General features: G+C 41.7%; 1 protein-coding gene across 21 annotated transcripts in view; it reads right to left on the reverse strand.

Annotated features, from left to right (window-relative positions):
- Nucleotides 1–19,953, reverse strand: part of TTN (titin) — a 273,917-nt gene that overhangs the window by 183,564 nt on the left and 70,400 nt on the right. For all 21 annotated transcript variants that reach the window (XM_065931851.1, XM_065931850.1, XM_065931848.1 and 18 more), the window contains exons 46-84: nt 18,835–19,398; nt 18,016–18,297; nt 17,638–17,916; nt 16,783–17,061; nt 16,414–16,692; nt 16,009–16,296; nt 15,619–15,897; nt 15,252–15,533; nt 14,868–15,146; nt 14,479–14,757; nt 14,098–14,376; nt 13,684–13,971; nt 13,280–13,558; nt 12,864–13,145; nt 12,484–12,762; nt 12,086–12,364; nt 11,695–11,973; nt 11,305–11,592; nt 10,783–11,061; nt 10,284–10,565; nt 8,960–9,238; nt 8,557–8,838; nt 7,531–7,809; nt 7,130–7,417; nt 6,700–6,978; nt 6,329–6,607; nt 5,947–6,225; nt 5,542–5,829; nt 5,133–5,420; nt 4,310–4,591; nt 3,771–4,049; nt 3,370–3,651; nt 2,939–3,217; nt 2,554–2,841; nt 2,087–2,365; nt 1,715–1,993; nt 1,335–1,613; nt 908–1,195; nt 480–767 (exon numbers count right to left, since the gene is read on the reverse strand). In XM_065931851.1, coding sequence (XP_065787923.1) covers nt 480–767; nt 908–1,195; nt 1,335–1,613; nt 1,715–1,993; nt 2,087–2,365; nt 2,554–2,841; nt 2,939–3,217; nt 3,370–3,651; nt 3,771–4,049; nt 4,310–4,591; nt 5,133–5,420; nt 5,542–5,829; nt 5,947–6,225; nt 6,329–6,607; nt 6,700–6,978; nt 7,130–7,417; nt 7,531–7,809; nt 8,557–8,838; nt 8,960–9,238; nt 10,284–10,565; nt 10,783–11,061; nt 11,305–11,592; nt 11,695–11,973; nt 12,086–12,364; nt 12,484–12,762; nt 12,864–13,145; nt 13,280–13,558; nt 13,684–13,971; nt 14,098–14,376; nt 14,479–14,757; nt 14,868–15,146; nt 15,252–15,533; nt 15,619–15,897; nt 16,009–16,296; nt 16,414–16,692; nt 16,783–17,061; nt 17,638–17,916; nt 18,016–18,297; nt 18,835–19,398 — 11,268 coding nt within the window. The remainder of the gene's footprint in view (nt 1–479; nt 768–907; nt 1,196–1,334; nt 1,614–1,714; nt 1,994–2,086; nt 2,366–2,553; nt 2,842–2,938; nt 3,218–3,369; nt 3,652–3,770; nt 4,050–4,309; nt 4,592–5,132; nt 5,421–5,541; nt 5,830–5,946; nt 6,226–6,328; nt 6,608–6,699; nt 6,979–7,129; nt 7,418–7,530; nt 7,810–8,556; nt 8,839–8,959; nt 9,239–10,283; nt 10,566–10,782; nt 11,062–11,304; nt 11,593–11,694; nt 11,974–12,085; nt 12,365–12,483; nt 12,763–12,863; nt 13,146–13,279; nt 13,559–13,683; nt 13,972–14,097; nt 14,377–14,478; nt 14,758–14,867; nt 15,147–15,251; nt 15,534–15,618; nt 15,898–16,008; nt 16,297–16,413; nt 16,693–16,782; nt 17,062–17,637; nt 17,917–18,015; nt 18,298–18,834; nt 19,399–19,953) is intronic.

A 19,953-nucleotide genomic window follows, 5' to 3' on the forward strand; every position in this document is an offset into this window, starting at 1 on the left:
TAAGATATTAAGGTACTCTCCAGTCCCCTGACTTCCACTATTATTTAAGTGAGGCTAGCAGAAGAGAAGAATTTGACACAATCTGACTCTTCTTGAAGGACTTTACAGTTTGAGGTGAGGAACAAAACCATTAATTTACAAACTACTGTGGAAAATATATCATTCAAGACAACTTCCTTTTATTGCCCTAAGATAGTTTCTTTCAAACCTGGATTATCTTACAATTCTGTGAAAAGTTCCTTTTCTTTTGCTAGTCTCCATTTTCAGCCATTGAAAACGGACCCTTAGTCCATGTTTGGCCAGTTTTATATATATATACATTTTTTAATTAAAAACTTGCTCCCATTTGGAAGACCCTGGATTTGCTGAATGACTTCCAATTCCCAAACCCTAGTCCTAAACACATCTTTCAAGTACACACTTCCTCTTGTAGTGTCAGAAGTTGAAATGAGCCCTCGCTACGTCACTCCAACAAGTACCTTGTACACCCAGATGGGCAGAACAAGAGTCTTTTCCAGCGACATTGCTTGCATAGCAGGTGTACTGCCCAGCATCGCCTTTGCCTATTTTGAGAACCGTCAGCGTGGCAGTATTTTCAACCAAAGTCATCTTGTAGTTGCCTCCAGGACGAATCTCTCGGTTATCTTTAGCCCAAGTGATTTTGATTGGTGCAGTTCCAGTTACGTGACATTTAAAAGAACCACTTTCTCCAAGAGCCAGATCTACTGACACAGGCTTGAGATCAAAGAAAGGAGGTACTTCGTGCTCTGGAAAGAATGAAGAGCAACATGGTGACTTCAGTTTTGATGCTCCCAGACATGGAGCAGAAACTAAGTGGTCCAGTCCTTGGTGGTTGGGCGCAGGGAAACTGCTTTATAATGAAGAGGAAATGTGATGAGTTACTCACCTAAGAGGATGAGCTTCGCACTGGATGAAGCAGTCCCAAGGGGATTAGAAGCCGAGCAATTGTACTGACCAACGTGACTCTGGTCAGTTTGCAAAATCTGAAGAGTTGCTACATTGTGAACAAAAGATGTTTGCAGATTAGCATCATCTTTCAAAAGTACCCCATCCTTGTACCAAGACACTTGGAGAGGTTCTGAGCCATTGATGCGACATTCAAATGCAACTGGGAAGCCAAGAGTCTCCTGAACATCCTTCAGTTTTCTTGCAAAGGAAGGTGGAAGTTTGCGCTCTGTAAAGAAGTTATAGACAATCCTTATTTACAAGAGAGAAAACAACCACGGCATATTTCAATCCATTAACATTGTGATGTTTTTAAGAAAATGGATCTGTCAACACACAGCAAGACTTGTAGAGAAAACCATCATCACCTTTGATAACAAGCACAGATGAAGAAGCCACTGCTCCCACAATGTTCTCTGCCTTGCAGGTATATTCTCCCACATCACTGTGATCCACTTTGTTGATCACCAAGGAGGCAACGTTATTTTTGAACTGCATTTTATATGCAGGAGCTGATCGTAGCTTTGTGTGTTCTTTATACCAAGAAATTCTAATTTCTGGGGTTCCATCCACTTTACACTGTAAAGTTATAGGTTCTCCAATGACTGCTTCCACGTGTTCCAGAGGCTCAATGAAATAAGGTGGTTCTGAGGTAGAAAGGATGATAATCCATCAGTCACCCTAACTAAAAGAGGATGTTTTGAAAGAAAGAAAAGAGAGCAATAGGAAGAGGTAACTGTCAACACACCTAAGACAGACACCACAGCATCACAAATATCTTGACCAGCCTCATTTTCTATTAGGCAACTGTACTGTGCGTAATCCTCTATCGTGCTGTCGAGGATTTCCAGGATGGTAGATTTCTCTGTCATGGTAATACTGCAATTCTGAGACTGTTGAAGGGGGTACTCATTCTTTATCCAGCTCACCGAGATGGGAGGTGTACCCGTAAACGTGGCCTCAAGAACGATGGGGTTTCCTGTCTCGACACTGAAATCGGCCAGTCTTTTCACAAAGGTGGCCGGTTCTATGAGGAGAAAACACGGAAGCAGAATGACATCTTCAAGTAAAGAATCAGAAACAACGTTAGAGAGACATGCTTTAGGAGGAAAGAACAAACCTTTCACAAAAAGATGTGTGCTACAGGAAGCACTGCCAGCATCGTTAGACACGAGGCAGGAGTAGTCCCCGCTCTGCAATGGCTCCACCTCAAATAACTCCAGTTCCGTGACAAAATCTTCCAGAGAGATGCTGCACGACTCCCCGGACACCAGCTCCCTGCTGCCTTTAAACCATTTGACCTTGAAAGGCGGGGTGCCTCTGATGACACTGGTGAACGTGAGGCTCGTTCCAGGGAGCACTTCCACAGAGTCAGGGGTTTGTTCAAAAGAAGGTGGTTCTAGATACCCCAGGGGAGGGGGCAGATCAAGAGAAAAAAAACCCAAGTGAGTAGGGCTTTCTGCTACTTGAAGAAAAGGGAACTAAAACTACGCACGAAGACAAAATACAGAAATCCCCCATAAGGCAGGCACGAAGTCATGCGGTGGAGGCGCTGGAGAAGCAGCGGTCTGGTCCCTGGACACTGACCTTGGACAGTCAGGACTGCCGAGCACTCATCAGACCCAGCCACGTTGGCGGCCACGCATGTGTATGTGCCCGTGTCAGAGGGCTCCAAGACGCTCAGACTCAAAGTGCAAACATTTTCTGAAAAGCTCGACTGGCATTTAGGCCCACTGACGATCTCACTGCCATCCTGAAACCAGCCCACGGAGATGGGGGCAGAGCCGGAGACTCTGCACTCCAAAACCACGGAGGCCCCGACGATGGCGTTGATGTCCTTCAGCTTGCGGATGAAGGAAGGAGCCACAACCCGATCTATGTGGATGGAGAAGTGTAGTTTTTCATTGAAAGAGAAGCTTCATTATTCCCCCCAGGGACAATGATATGTTCATGAAAACCTCATACTACTCACCGGAGACATGGACAGAAACAGTGCAGTTACTTTTACCAACACTGTTCTTCACTTCAAAGCTATATAACCCCTTGTCACTCATTTCTGCACAAGGGATTTTAAGTGAAGCCACTTTGTTGACAAATGTGATGTGATGTTTGCTGTCTGCGGCTATTTCTCTCCCATCTTTGAACCACTTGGCTGAAAGTTCTGGTGTCCCAGTCACTACACATTCTAATGCGAAAGGATTTCCAGTAGTGATAGTCATGGGTTCTGGTTTCTCAATGATTCTGGCTGGTTCTAAAAGAAGAAACATGTTACATTGAACACAAAGTCATCTTTTAAATGCAGAGTATACTCAGTATATTATTGGGTAAGAATAATATTTGCAGGCGATGTCATAGGTCAATCAAATAGATATTTCCCCCCTCAGGCTTCACTCTGTTACTAACCTAGGACAGTCAAGACTGCTGAACACTCTCTCATTCCGGCATCGTTTTTGATTTGACACACATATTTTCCAGAGTTAGATGCCTCTGGGCTCCCAAGTTGGAGGGTTGCAACATTATCAACAAATGAAATCCTAGTGTTTTCACTCTCTCTGATGACTTCACCTTTATCTTTCAGCCAGACAACAGAAATGGGCTGGAAGCCTTCCACTACAGCCCGCAACTCAACAGCATCCCCAACAAGGGTTGAGGTGTCACTGAGCTTTTTCACAAATCGTGGGGGTTCTAATGAAAGAAATTTGAGGTTAGAGAAGAAAGATGAGTATCACAGTCAAATACATTATTGGTCAAGCAAGAAAAGATGAAAGCAAGAGGCATATGTTTTTGGGCCCATGGATACAAACCTTTGAATTTGACAGTGCAAACACACGTGTCACTTCCCACCTCATTAGTAGCTTTGCAGTGATATTCTCCTACATCGGCGGCATCCAGGTTAAGGATATGAAGACTTGCATCAAAATTTTTCGAGGTGATTTTAAACTTCTTGCTGCTTCGAACTTGCTTGCGATCTTTAACCCACACCACTTCAAATGGGGGAGTTCCCGAAATTTCACATTGGAGGACAACATCAGAACCTTTAAGGGCTCCTATTGGAGATGGCTTCTGGGTGAAAACAGGAGGTGCTACCAGAAGAAAAGAAGATAAACAATGAGAGCATGTGCCTAAGAAAAGGGAAAAATATGTTAAGAGTCTAAAGCACTCAGTGCCTGTTGGGACCGTATGACAGTAAACTAACATAAGAAATGACAAGTCATAAAAGCTAGTTTAAGAACTGCAAGGAAACCCCCTTCACTAGCCTTTTTGTTCTGGAGCTCAGAACACTGCTGGGAAAGAATCCAGATCAGAGGAGAAGGACGAAAGCAAGGGACTTGGTGTATCTAACCTTTGACGGTCAGGGCTGTGCTGCAGCTGGCGTCCCCGACACCGTTATGGGCTTCACAGATGTAGTCCCCGCTGTCCTCTGCGCTGGCTTCATTGATGGTGAGCAGTGCCAGAGAGTCCACAAAGGACATGTTGTACTTCCAGCTCTCGTGAAGTTCACTGTCATTTCGAAACCATGAAACTTTGATTTCTGGAGAACCACTTATTTTGCATTCCAGTTGGATGGATTCTCCCTGCTTTGCAACTTTTGAAGCTTCTAATTTCTTAACAAACTTTGGAGGTTCTAGTAAGTCAGAGGAAGAAAGAGCTTATGTTTGTAGCTTAAGATTTTATAGATACCTAATTTAATCTTGTTTATTATTAAGAATATATGTACTTTCTGAGAATTTCATGATAAAATATATATTTTTTCTGTTAAATAAGCTTTTAATATTTTTAATAGAGAACTTAATTGACAAGTTAATCTTGTAGTTGGGATATAGGAACTAAAACATGTAAGTTAATGTATTATAGAAGTATTTGATCGAAATGATAATTCAGAATGCCATACAACAGGAAAGAGTGAAAAAAAGAGATGAAATGACATTTAACAAATTTCACATAAACAACATTCTGATAAGATTATACTTAGAGACACACTAATTTAAGAAACAAAATAAAAAGGAAAATAGAACTTTGGTTAATGTTGCCTCCAACACTAATATACAAATTCTAACATGATCTGGTTAGTTCATCCCAAACATTTAAAAAGTAAAGAAACCTTTCTGAAGAAAATTGTACAACATGGGAGAGACCAAGGATTGGTCAGTGGCATGTAGAGATACCTTTTACACTGAGTTGAGCGGAGCACATGTCTTTGCCAACATCATTGGTTGCTTGGCAAGTGTATTGACCAGAGTCTCCTTTGCCTACTTTAAGAATTCTCAAATGGGGAGTGTTTCCCACACATGTAATTGTGTAGTTTCCTCCAGGACGGATCTCCTTGTTATCTTTTGACCAAGTAATTCGCATTGGTTGAGCACCAGTAACATGACACTCAAAGTCAGCACTTTCCCCAGCAATAACATCTATAGACACAGGCTTGATGTCAAAGAAGGGCGATTTCTTAGGCTCTGGAAGATGAGAAGAAAAGTCAACATGCTTTTTGCTGTTGTTCTTTATTGGCTATTTCTACTTTGACAATGAACAGGAAGTCATGGTTTGCAAAGAGAAAAGAGTAACATGGGAACAAACCTCTCACTGTCAGTCTAGCACTGGAAGACGCTGTCCCAAGTGGATTAGAAGCTGAACAAGAGTACTGGCCAGAGTGACTCAAGTCTGTTTGCAAAATTTTTAAAGTTGCCACATTATCTACAAACGATGTCTGTAGATTTTCATCATCTCGTAAAAGTACCCCATCTCTGTACCAGCTCACTTGGATGGGTGCAGAGCCATTCAATCGACAAGTGAGGGTAACTGGTAACCCAACAGTTTGTTCAATGTCCTTTAATTGTCTTGCAAAGGAAGGTGGGAGTTGGCGCTCTGCAGGAAGACAAGTAATACTTGAGGCATTAGTAGGTGAAATAAAATTTTCCCCATAAAGGTAAGTGTAAAGATAAGGAAGAAGAAATTCCTTAATTTGTGAAACAAAATCATCACCTTGAATTCTGAAGACAGTCTTAGAAGAGGCAGATCCTATGCTGTTTTCTGCTTTACATGTGTACTCTCCACTGTCATTGATGTTCACTTTGTTAAAAACAAGCGTGGCCACATTGTTTGTAAAATAAGTCCTGTATTCAGGAGTTGGCCGTAACTTGGTATCACCTTTGTACCAAGACACTGTAATTTCTGGGGTCCCAGCAACTTGGCATTGTAAAGAAACCGAATCTCCCACTGATGCCTCCAGAGGCTCCAGTTCCGTAACAAAATAAGGTGGTTCTAAAGAAGAAAGGTTCACGATCAGCAACTGGGATTAAAGAAAACCACACAAACCATGCCTTACGCTAGACAAATGCCAATCATCTGAGAATAAGAAACACACCTAATGTAGACACCAGAGCTTGGCAAACATCTCTTCCCGCCTCATTTTCAATCTCGCAGGAATACTGTCCTGCATCTCTTTTTGTGCTGTTCAGAATTTCCAGGATGCAGGTCTTCTCTGTTGTGACTATGCTGCATTTTTCAGAGGGTGTTATGTTGAAACCATCCTTTTTCCATGTAACTGAAATGGGGAGTGTTCCCGTGTAGGTGCTTTCCAAAATGATGGATTTCCCTGGTTCTACAGAGTGATCACTCAGTTTCTTCACAAACACAGCTGGTTCTGGGGAGTGACAAAGCATAGCCATTAAACACAGTAAAAAATGAACAAAGATGCCACTTAAGAAGCAGAAAGCACAATGCACTGAAGCAAACCTTTTACAAAGAGGCGGGTAGTGCAGGATGCTTGGCCAGCGTTGTTAGAAACCACACAGGTGTATTCCCCGCTCTGAGAGATGTCGACATTAAATAATTCCAGTTCTGCCACAGTGTCCTCAAAATAGATATTGCACCTGTCTCCTTTCACCAGTTCTCTGGCACCTCTGAACCAGCCGACCTTAAATGGAGGGGTTCCTCTAATAACACTTGTGAAGGTGATGTTTTTGCCTGGTAGTATTTCCAAAGGTTCAGGTTCCTTCACGAAAGAGGGTGGTTCTATACAAGCAAGGAGGACAACGAAAAGATCCTGTAAGTTTCAGATTTAGTTGAGATTTTTATCAAAAAGAAGACACCTTTTGAATGTGTCAGCAGGGATGGACACCCAAAGAAGAACTTGTAAGAAAGGATGTGAGTGTCTGACACTGACCTTGTACAGCCAACACTGCACGGCACTCATCAGACCCAGCGACATTAGCAGCCACACACGTGTAACTGCCCATATCTGATGAGTCCAGAGAATTGAGCTGCAACGTGCAGACGTTATCTGAGAATGTAGTCTGGTACTTCGCTCCACTGACAATCTTGGTTTTCTCATGAAACCAGGCAACAGAGATTGGTGATGATCCGGCTACTTTGCACTCCAAGATGCAAGATGTACCCAGCACTCCAATGGTATCTTTCAGTCTTCGTGTGAAAGAGGGAGGGACCATTCGGTCTGCATGAGGAGAGGCAAGAGACTTGCGGTTTGCAAGAACAGAAGAGACTCGAGGGAAGAACGCTTGTGAAAGGAATCTGCTGAAGCAATGGGGAGAACACGTCTCAACTAACCTGAAACATCCACCACCGCTGTGCAGCTGCTTTTTCCAACATTATTTTGAACCTGGAAAGTGTATGTGCCCGCGTCCTGCTTTTCAACAGACAGAATCTTTAAGGAAGAGATTTTGTTGTAGAAGCTAAATTTGTGCTTTTGGCTGCTGGTCAACAGCTTCCCATCCTTGTACCATTCGACCGAGAGTTCGGGAGTGCCAGCCACCTTACACTCCAGAGAGCACGTTTCTCCTACAGTCACCGTCATCGAACCTGCTTTCTCGACAATGACCGCAGGCTCTGAAATAAAACGTGATGGCCATCTGTGAAAGCCTGTTAGCTCCACCGTGTCTCTGCTATTAGATTCATTAACACTGTTTCTTCCAATTATATGGATATCTTTAGGCCCTCTTTCTCTAGACCTTAAAATGAGATTCCATAATTACATGCTGTCATGACATTATAGGAATTATTAAGAAATATGCTTTTGCATTATTCAACTTCTGAAATAATTCAATGTCATATATTGATTTGTACTTGACCCTCTCTAGAACAAAGCCCACATGTTGCTATGAATTGCTCAGTATTGTTGTTCTACTTTAAGGTGTTACAGACAGTTTTTTGAAAGTTGTTATTCAAACAACTGCAAAATTAAAAATGAATATGCCCAAAGATGAAAGTGCAAGTCATTCTTATCAAACTTTGATCTTTGGAGTTTTTGTCAGCTTAAACATTAATACTTGAGAGAGAAAAAAAATCTCCTTGCAGCATATGTTGGACTCTCATTTTTTTCATGGTTAAACAAAAGACTGTCATGATTTTCTCTGCTAATTCATCAAGAAAACAATAAAAATGGTTAGTTTTTGTTAGGATCACAGACACAGAAGAGTGTTTGAAAGGTCCTTTTCCATAAACCTTTGAAACAGGTGAGGATCTATATAGTTCTAGAAATTAAAAAAAGGAAATTCTACCACTATCTCTTAGTAAGTCATCTCAGTGTTTGGCACCTCCTTGTATCAGAGAACTACTGCACCATATTGTACCAACCTAAAACAGTCAACGTGGCCATGTTCTCCCTCATCCCACCGTCATTCTTGATCTGGCAGATATACTTCCCAGCATCAGCTGGTTCTGCTTTTGAAAACTGCAGAGTGGCAACATTTTCCACAAATGTAATTCTGATGTTTTCACTTTCTCTAACCACTTCTTCCTTCTCTTTAAGCCACTGGACAGAAATAGGTTGGGTGCCTTCTATGGATGCTTGTAACTCAGCAGGCTCACCAGCTACAACAGTGAGGCTGTTCAGCTTGGAGACAAATCTTGGTGGTTCTGAACAGGGAAAGATGGATGGAGATTGTTGGAAAGATTGTCCAGATAATGAAAAAGAGAAAACAAATAACCATTTTGCACGTTCCTGCCATTTCTGCCACGTGCAGGAAATAATGCTTACCTTTCAGTTTTATAGTACAAATGCACGTATCACTACCCACTTCGTTCTGTGCTTTGCAGTGGTATTCACCAATGTCTGAAGTGTCAACATTAAGAATGTGAATACTTGCATGGAAATTTTTGGACGCAATCTTATATTTCTTGCTGCTTCGGAGTTGTCGCTTATCTTTGTACCAAACCACCTCAAATGGTGGTGTTCCCGAAAGTTCACATTCAATACTAACTTCAGCATTTTTAAGAGTTTCTACCACGGGAGGGAAGCTGCTAAAAACAGGTGGTTCTGTAAAAAACAAGAATTCCTCATGAACTGGGCTACTTAACTCATATAATGTTTTTCTTTGTTTAAAAATTGGAAGAAAGAGTTAAAATACTAACACAGGTCTAGCACTATCACTTTAGTGTTGAAGAATAATAGCTTCAGAGAAGCAATAGGTCCTTTATAGAATCACTTGGCTTCACTGGCTGAGGACCCAGACTAGACCCCAGGCAACCCTACTGAGCAGCTCAACAGTCTGTCTACACCACTTTACTAATTTAATAAAGATTGATGTGAAATTGTAAAACAAAACAAAAACCAAACAAACCTCCAAACCCAAGTGTAAAGATTCGTATGGTCTGCATGAGGTATGGGCTCCTGACTTCAGAGATGAAATTTTTTGGTATGTGCTTTACTGTTGGGATACTTGGAAGTTATCGCAACATCTGTGCTCTAAGTCTTCCACATAAAAAAGTGGTTTTTTCAATAATTGCCTCACAATATGACAAACTTAGATTCTGTGACAAAAATTCTGGAAAATACTAGTACTACTGACAACAAGGTATAGTGATCTTATTTTAAAAACTAGGAACTAGTTTTGGAGAGAGAAAATATATATATATAACTGTCCTGTTGTAAATGTAAGGTTAAAACCTCTATTGCTTGAAACTTCAGATATATGTGGTAAATAGTCTTTGCTTTAAATAAAAGATAAATATCATGCTGAGGATGATGATATATCTGTAAGCTGACTGAAGGCAAAAGTTAATTTTAAAATGCCTTCCTTTTTTGAGTGTTTTGAAACATCAAATTTGAACTGCTTGGCTAATATGTTGAGGTAATTAGAATTATGGCATTGGCTTAACAAGAAAAATATCTCAGAATGATTATCTATATGTAAGCAAGTCTTAAGAAAAACATCTAAAAACAGAAATAATACTATTTGGGAAAATGTCCTGTTATCTCAAAGGGAAGTTAAAAATGACAGTAAAACAATGAAGAGCTCTGATAGCCAGAGGAGAAGAAGGTGGGCTTCAGGTAATGAGGAAGAGAAGAAAGAGGTTTCTACCTTTTACAATAACCTTGGTACTACAGCTTGTGCTGCCAGCAAGATTCTGAGCCTCACAAATGAAATCCCCAGTGTCCTCAGTACCAAGATTATTCATCTGTAAGACGGCCACCGAGTCAATGAAAGCCATTCTGTATTTATCACTGGCTGGGAGTTCATGTTCATTTCTGTACCACACAACTCTGATGTCTGGGGATCCAGTTATTTTGCATTCAAGTCGTGCTGAGTCACCTGCTTTCACTATTTTGGTCGCTTCTAGTTTCTTTACAAACTTTGGTGGTTCTAGAGAGTGAAGAAAAGAGGAGATTATGAGGGAACATAACAGATATAAATAACAAAAATTCAGTTATGTAGTACAAGAAAGAGAAAAAATGAAACATGAACAATGCCTGGCAAATAGAAGGGTATTTTCTTGACTGGGTAGATGAATTGTAAAAGATTAGAGAAAGGACCAGAGCCACAGGTCAGACAGAAACATAAAACAATCAAACTTGCACACCTGTCACAAGCAACACTGTGGTACAAGAGTCGCTACCAACATCATTGGTAACTTGGCAAGTATACTGTCCAGTCTTGGAAGCATCCACTGAGTACAGATTTAAGAAGCTGGTTGACCCTTCCAAGCCAATGAAACATTTAGGTCCAGAGGCAAGTTCCACATCATCCTTAAACCACTTGATTTTAAATGGTGGTGTTCCTTTTAGCACAGCTTTAAATTCCACCGTAGAGTCAGGTATGGCTTGCTGTCGCTCAGGTTTCACTAGGAAGCTTGGAGGTTCTACAGATTTTAAGAGAAATGCATATGATTAAATGCCTTGTAGTTGGATTATTTCAAGTTTTAAGGACATGTAAGAAAACATTACTGAAAAGAAGTAATGACTGAATATTTCTTTAACTTAACATAGATGTATCTAAAGAAACAGAATTATGGCAATTTTAAGTTTTAAAGGACACCAGGAAAGAGTGTTACATTTAAAAGCAACCAGAGAGAAGAGCCAAGAAGAGGTTAAGAAATTCTAACCTTTTACAGTCAAGATGCCGCTGCATGCCGCATCCCCTGCTACGTTTGATACTCGGCATGTGTAATTTGCAGTGTCTTCTAATTCCAGATTGTTAACATCCAGTGATACGGTGTTCTCATGACAGACGAGTCTGTATTTTGCACTTGTAGATATTTCTTTTCCATCCTTAAACCACTGAGCACTAATAGGAAGTGAGCCAGAAACTTTGCACTCCATATGAATGGAAGAGCCTAGAACTTTATCCATTTTGGTCAACTTTTTGGTGAATGATGGAGGAATATCTTGATCTGTCCAATGCAAATAATAAAACGCACCCATTAAATGTTGCCACTTGCTTACCAAGGCCATAATATACATGAGGGAAGCTGACTGGGGTCCAGGGTACAAACCTAGTACTCTCAGGTAGGCATCACAGCTACTGCTTCCAAAGTCATTTTCCACCTTGAAAGTGTACTCGCCGCTGTCTTGCTTCATTACTGACTGAATCCTAAAACTGGCCACGTTGTTTTCAAAACTCATCGAAAAATATCTACTAGGCACAATCTGTTTCCCATCTTTAAGCCACTTGACTTTGAGTTCTGGCGTTCCGGCCACAACACACTCCAAGGTCACTGGGTCTTTCTCAGTTACATCGACAGATTTAGCTTTCTCTATGATCTGAGCGGGTTCTGTAGTAAGGATGAAAACATGGATGAGCTGCACTCATAATTCCAAGGAAAAAAGGTATCGCTTGTGAAATTGTCTCTACAGAATAACTCTGAAAGGGGCTAGCTTACACACCTTGTACCAAAAGGAATGCATAACACCTCTCAACTCCTGACTCGTTCTTGGCTTGACACGTGTACCTCCCACTGTGTCCATTATCCACAGATCTAATTTGAAGTGTGGCTACGTTGTTCACAAAGGACATGTGAACATTATCGTCTTCATCCAGAATCTGATCATCCTTGAGCCAGGTGACAGAAATGGGAGGCGAGCCCGCCACAGTGCTCTGAAAGGTGGCAGAACTTTTCAAAACAGTAGTGATGTTTTCTATCTTCTTTATGAACGAGGGTGGCTCTGTGATTAAAGTAGACAGTATGAGAAGAGGAGGTATATCTGAACTCCTACCCATCATCACAAGATGAAAACATTACAGAATTGGTATTGGGTGGCCAGCTCCCTTGCATCCAACTGACCTTTCAGAGAGACTCGAGCGCTACAAGAGCAGCTGCCGCCTTCATTGGATACGATGCACTGGTAGTCACCAGTGTCTGAAGGGTCACATCTGTTTATGTTGAGGTTAAACACTGACACTCTGTCAGTCAGGGTGTATTTTTTGCTGCTCCGAATTTCCTTGTTGTTCCTCAGCCAAGTGACTTGGAATGGAGATGTTCCCATAACTTCACACTCCAGCTCCACATCACTATCTTTGACTACCTCCACGGGTTTCAGCTCCCTGATAAAGGTGGGAGGTTCTAAAGATTCAGAAGGGAGACAGAAGAACAGCTTACTCCAGGGAAGACCCAAGGACCAGCCAGCAGCATAGCCAGAATGGAAAAGAGAAGCGGTAACACACCTTTCACTTTTAACTCAATGCTGCAGCTTGCAGTGCCTGCATCGTTCTGAGCTTCACAGACGTAAGTCCCACTATTTTCCACCCTGGCCCCAGATATCTGGAAAGTGGCTAAACCATCGATGAAGGAAATGCCATGTTTCTCAACAGCTGTTATTTCATTCCCGTCCAGATACCAAGAAACTCTGATTTCAGGAGTGCCTGTTATCTGGCATTCAAATGTCGTGGACTGTCCATTCCTCAGCACTAGCACCGGGCTGGGCTTCTTAATGAATTGAGGAGGTTCTAAAGATGGGGAAAAACATGTGATGTTGAATATTTTTTATACTAAAGACCAATGAGCAAAACTGTTTTCTCAAACCCTCTCCCCTGAAGAAAATCTAGGGAAGCAAGACAGTGAGAAGATAGAGAGACCAGACCTTTCACAAAGAGAGTGGCTTTAGTGGTTGCTGTGCCAACATCATTGCTCAGTTGGCAAATGTAGGTCCCCGAATCGGCAGCTTTGGCTGAGAAGAGCTCCAGGATGGTGGAGGTGTCATCCTTCCAGACTGAGCGAGCCGCTCCGGAGTGCAACTCTTTGTTATCTTTAAACCACTTTATTGTCATGGGTGCAGTGCCACCCACAAGTGCCTTTAATTGAACCCTTGTATTGGGATTGACATCTTGTGGCTGTGGCTTTTCCAGGAAGTAAGGGGGTTCTGGGGTGAAAGAAGAAGCAGCAAAAGGGGAAAGGAAGGTTTACTTTAGAACTGATCAGTCAAGGAAAGAATTAAGAAATGAGAGAGCAGTAAGTTCTTGAGAGGCAGAGACAAAATTTGCCAACCTTTGACTGTCAGATGGCCACTGCACTGGTTGTGTCCTGCCTTGTTAGTGGCAGAGCAAGTGTAGGTGCCAGTGTCTGAACCTTCCAGCTGACTGATTTCCAAGAAGGCAGTATTGTCATGAAAAGAGAACTTGTATTTTTCACTAGCTGTTATTTCTTGGTCATCTTTGAACCACTGGATGCTTATGGGGTGTGACCCGGCCACTATACATTCTAAGTCAATGGAAGACCCTTTAATGCTGTCCATTTTCTTCAGCTTTTTGGTGAATGATGGAGGTATGATAAGATCTATGCAATGAAAAAGCAAAAAAAAAAAGAAAAGTCAATCTACTGATTTATACTTTTTTTCTAAAAGTGAAAGAGATAAAGAGCATAGAAATGCCCAGTTCCTCGCCATAGAAAAGGTGTACCAACCTAAGACATTAATGCTAGCCTTGCAGCTGCTCCTCCCGACATCATTTTGGACTTCCAAAGTATATTCACCACTATCTCTCTTTTCTGTAGAAATAATCTTCAGTATAGAGACAGTGTCAGTGACACTGATTTTATATTTTTGGCCCAGGGTCAGTTCTTGGCCATCTTTAAACCATTTGGCTGTAATCTCCTTAGTCCCTGAAAATTTAACCTGCAAAGTGGCAGGGTCTCCATGGGTGACATCTATAGACACAGCCTCCTCAATGATTGTTGCAGGTTCTATGGAAAACAAAGGGACAGGTGTGGGTTGTGAATGGCTCTGCTTAAAGGCTTACATCTGCATTTTTCCCCTAGAACCCACAGTGAGCTTTCTGAACCAACCTTTTACTGAGAGTACTGCGGAACACCTTTGTATTCCTGCATCGTTTTTGGCCTGGCAAACATATTTCCCATCGTGCTTGACTTCAATGCCACTGAGGTACAGACTTGCCACATTGTTCTCAAAGGTCATTCTTATGTGATCATCTTCAGTGATCTCCTCGTTGTCTTTTAGCCAAGTCACTGTGATGGGCAGGGAGCCCTTCAGCATGGCCTGGAAGGCAGCGGTGCCTCCTCTAAGGGAGCTGGTGCTTTCGATCTTCTTTACAAAGGTTGGGGGTTCTAGCGGAAGAACGAATTCTCAATCAATACTGACTCTAGAGCAAAACCAGCTTAATACAAAAGCATCGACTCCAAAGAGAAGCCAGTCCGTCATTAGCACTGACACTAACCTCTTAAAGTCACCCTGGCACTGCAGGTGCTGCTGCCCACCTCATTGGTGACCCGACACTGGTATTCACCCGCGTCCGCAGCTACAAACTTGAGGATCTGCAGGCTAACCAGCTGATCCTGAATGAAGGTCTTATACTTCCTGCCACTTCGCAGTGTGGTGTTGTCTTTGAACCAAGTGATCTCAAAGGGAGGCGTGCCCGCCACCTCAGCCAGCAACATGACATCATATTCCTTCAACACTTCAATGGGCTTAAATTCCTTGGTAAAGTAAGGTGACTCTACAGTGGAAAGGAATTATTTTGAGTTAATGGGAATGGAGTCTGTGCCCCAGATCTTTGGTAACACATAACTTTGGTAACACAAGGGACGATGTGGACACAAACCTTTGACTATCAGAATGCTACTGCAGTGGTCACTGCCAGCCTCATTTTGAGCCTCACACATATATTCACCACTGTCTTCGACAGCAATATCTGTAAGTCTTAGAACCGCAGTGGACTCCACAAAAGACATTTTATGTTTGCTGCTCTCCTTAATTTCTCTATCATTTGCAAACCACGTTATTTTAATTGGAGGGGTGCCCTTGACTTTGCAGGCGAGCTGGGTGGTGTCTCCCTTCTTTAACAGCTGGGACGGTTCTAACCTTTCGACAAATGTGGCCGGTTCTGTGGAAGGAAGTCATTCAGAGATGTGAGAAAGAGGCAAGAACTAACAATGATAGCTCAAAGATGTCAAGGAAATTCTGCAAACCTTTTACAAACAAGTTTGCACTGCACTCCACAGCTCCGGCCACGTTGCTGATTTTACAGGTATATATGCCTGAATCGGTGGTTTTTACTGCATACAGTTCCAGGGAACTTTCTAAAGCTTCTTTGTTGATATAGCAGCTTCCACCAGAAACCAGCTCTTTGTCACCCTTAAACCATCTGATTGTGAAAGGAGTAGACCCTTGGAAGGTGCTCTTCAGGCACACAGCCGAGCCAGGCAGGACATCCTTTGATGCAGGTTTAGTTACAAAACTGGGTGGTTCTAAAGGAGTATAAGAAAGAATTTCAAAGAGTTAAGAGGTGCCACTGAAAGGAAGATACCTTAAGTTGAGCATCATTTACATAAGAATGAAAGGCACAGTCTCCAGCCAACCTTGCACAATCAGAGCTCCGCTGCAGTCTTTGCTTCCCACAGAATTCGTGGCTCGACAGGTGAAATTCCCGGCATCACTCATGTCTACTCTGCTTATCTCCAAAGAGGCTGTGCCTTCCACAAAGGCTATTCTGTATCTGTCAGAGGAGGCTATTTCTTTACCATCCTTATACCAGGACACCCTCATGGGGAGGGAGCCAGCAATTTTGCAGTCCAGCCTGCAGGTGCCACTAACCACACTGTCCACGTTGCGAAGGGGTTTGGTGAAGAATGGAGCAATGTCTCGATCTGTTCATGGCACAAGAAGAGAAGAAAGAACAATGCAGAAAAGGGCGCAGTGGTTTTAGGGTTTTGCCAGTTGGGTTTCAAAGGAATATGGGAGCACAGGTTTCTACGGATACTAACCTAAGACAGTGAAGGTTGTCTCACAGGAGCTGCTGCCCACTTCATTGGAAATCTCAAACATGTACTGGCCGCTATCGTGCAGTTCAGCCGAATAAAATTTGAGTTGGGCAACGTTGTTTTTAAAGCTTATCCTATACTTTTTACTGGCGACCAAGGGCCTCCCATCTTTGTACCATTTTGGCTTGAGCTCTGGGGTGCCTGTGACTGTGTACTCCAGCGTGGCTGGGTCTCCTGCGGTCACTTGGATCAGTTCTGCTCTCTCAATGATTTTAGCGGGTTCTACAATGGTATTAAATAGTTAGAATTCTGCAGTGTGGATTAAGGTTTCATTTTCAAATGAAATATCATTCGAAACGTTCCTCCACGAACCTTTAACTATTAATTCCCCAACAGATGTTTGGCTTCCAGCTTCATTTTCAGCCAGGCATGTGTATTTGTCACCAAAACCAATCTGCACATCAGGGATTATCAAGACTGCCACACCATTGGCAAAACTCATTTTGATCTTTCCATCTTCTTTAATGATCTCCTGTCCTTTCATCCATGTGACAGAAATGGGTTCTGACCCTCTCACAGCAGCTTGTAAGGTAACCGTCTGTCCCGCCAGTGCAGTAAAATCATCTACTTTCTTTACAAAGGTTGGTGGTTCTAGTTAAAGAAAGACAGCATATAAAACTAATCATTCCCAAACACTTTGACACCATGTGCATTCAAGAATTTTATCTTGATTACATTTATCCAGTCCATAGTGTTGGTTGATTAGAAAAAGAAATCCAATTTAAGAGGTATTACAATTCCATGCAAGAAGAAGATGCAAAGATAAATAGTTATTAGCTGACAAAATCGCTTATTACATAATTCACTTTTGTAGACCCGGGTTCAATTCCTGGGTCCGCAAGATCCCCTGGAGAAGGAGGTGGCCACCCACTCCAGTATTCTTGCCTGGAAAATCCCATGGACAGAGGAGCCTGGTGGGCGACAGTCCATGGGGTCGCAAGAGTCGGATACGACTTAGCAACTAAACCACCACCACCATCAGAGACTCAATATTTACACTGGCCTCAAGATAAAGATTGCATTGTCCCCCGGGTCCTAGGTCAAACTGAAGGCAAAACGTATTTTCAAAAATTAGGAGAAGGGGAGAGTGTACCAGTTTTACTTCCTTGAGCTAAGAAAGCTATTTCGACAATTTATTACAGCGATATCAATTTTTCAAGCACTAACCTTTTAGTAAGTGGGTTGCAACACAGCCACACTTCCCAACTTCGTTAGCAACCACACACTCATAGTCACCAACGTCTGCACTATTAAAAGAAAAGATCTCCAGGGACACAGTGGACTTCTGAGAAAACAACCTGTACTTTTTACTACTTCGAATTTGTTTCTTATCCTTGAACCAGCTAATTTCAAATGGTCCAGTGCCTGCGATTTCACACTGAAGGAGGGCATTTGTTCCTCTCACTATGTCTGCAGGCTCAAGAGTTTTGATGAAAGAAGGAGGTTCTACAAGAGCATGAAAGTATTGTATAAGTTATGTGTTACAAACAGTTAAAAAGAAAATTTTTTCTTAAAAACCAATGGACTATGATCAAGTCAACAAACCTTTGACAACTATTTCAGCACTGCAGCTGTCACTGCCAACGTCATTCACTGCTTCACACGAGTACGTCCCGCTGTCTTCAACTTTTACATCCGTAATATCAAGGACAGCATCAGAATTGACAAAAGACATTCTGATTGTGTTACTCTCAGTAAGTTCTTTGTTATTTTTAAACCAAGTAACCTGGATCACAGGTGAGCCTTTCAGCTTGCAGTGGAGGCGTGCTGATTCACCTGGGAGCATTAAGTAAGAAGGATCCACCTTCTTCACAAAGGATGGTGGCTCTATATGAAGTTAACAAAAGAGAAAAGGAAAAGATATCTGAAGCATAAAGCACACACACACAAAGTAGACATCACACAATAAAAAGACACAAGACACACACAAAATATCTTCATGAAATTCCTGAACAGGTTGTGGTATACTTAATAGCTTTCCACATTTCTATGATTCCAAAACATTTTCCCAGACTCTTGATTTAAAAATAAACAAACAAAAACAAAACTAAACAAATTCTACTTAGACAAAGAGCAGTTTTATGAAAGAAGATATTTAAGGATTGCCCAGACACTCAAAGTTCTTAGAAGTAGTTGTAAGCAAGCTATGTTAATGGCAGACAGCTTGAAACGAACAAGAGTAAGTGAATGTTGGAAAAGACTAAAAAATAAAATCAAACAATTTCAGGATTTCCCCAAACCAAAACATTTGCTGGGATGAGATCATTTTCATCACAAAATGCGCTGACTGCAGTGTGTGAACAATTTGTCTACTGAGGCATCCCTGCAGAGAAGGGAGTGAAACATTGTTCACACACTTCTTACCTCTGATAGTTACTGTCGAGGAAGTGGAGCTGCTTCCAGCCTCATTGGAAGCTGTGCAAACATAGGTTCCCGAATCTTTGAGTTTGGCCAGCGGGATCTCAAGTGATGCTATTTTATCTTCAAAATAGATTTTATAATCTTTCCCAGGGGGGAGCCTCTGCCCATTTTTGCTCCATGTAATTGTGACTTTTCTGTCTTCATCTACTTGGCCCTCAAGGTGGATCTTCTTATTGATAGCTGATTGTACAGGCTCCAGTTCTTTAATGAAATGTGGTTTGTCAATTATGTCCAACTCAGCTTGGCAGGTGTCGGCTCCAAACTTGTTAGAAGCCTTACAGGAGTAAACTCCTCTATCGTGAACTGTAAGATTTGAGAGCTCTAAAATGTGTTTGTTGTCTACATCCGAAATCTTGCAGGTAGGGGAAGGTGAGAGGGCCATGCCATCTTTCTGCCAAATGGTTTCAATCACGGGAGTGCCTGTCACTGTGCAGAGAAACTTGGCTGCCTTACCCACAAAAGTCGTTATGGACTTAGGTCTGGAGAAGAAGGTTGGTGGATATGCCTCTGTAAGAGAAATGTTTTCAGTGTTATATTTTGTCCCCACAAAGCTCCTGCTGTAATTACATATTCCAAGAAAAAGAAGAGATGAGTTATAGCTTTAGATAGACATGAAACATTATTTAAAGTAGGGTAATGCATTAAGAAGATGAAAAGATGCATCAAAGAAAAGAGATGAGAATTTTTTTATAGCGGAGCAAGAGAGCACTTTAAATAAAAGAAAATTTGGCCTTCTTTTATTTCACAACATTAACTTACAATTGCTAAAGATCTGTCCATTTTATTAGCTGATTAATTGTTTGAACTATCTGATAAGCAATTCAACTGGCACTTTAATTCTGCAAATCAGAAGACTGCATAAGGAATATAAAGAAAATGTTCTTGACTTTTCTGAAGAGCAGGGATATTAAGTGAGTGATAGAAAAAGTCTGAATAGTTTTGTAAAGTCTAACCCTCATGTTTCAACTATAAATGCATCTGCTAAACCATTTCAAACTTGTAAATATATATATATATAGCAGTAATTTTCTATGTCCATTCTGCATTTGGAAGAAAGCCTTT

The sequence above is a fragment of the Muntiacus reevesi genome, chromosome 3 (assembly GCF_963930625.1).
Source record: "Muntiacus reevesi chromosome 3, mMunRee1.1, whole genome shotgun sequence".
Taxonomy (NCBI): domain Eukaryota; kingdom Metazoa; phylum Chordata; class Mammalia; order Artiodactyla; family Cervidae; genus Muntiacus; species Muntiacus reevesi.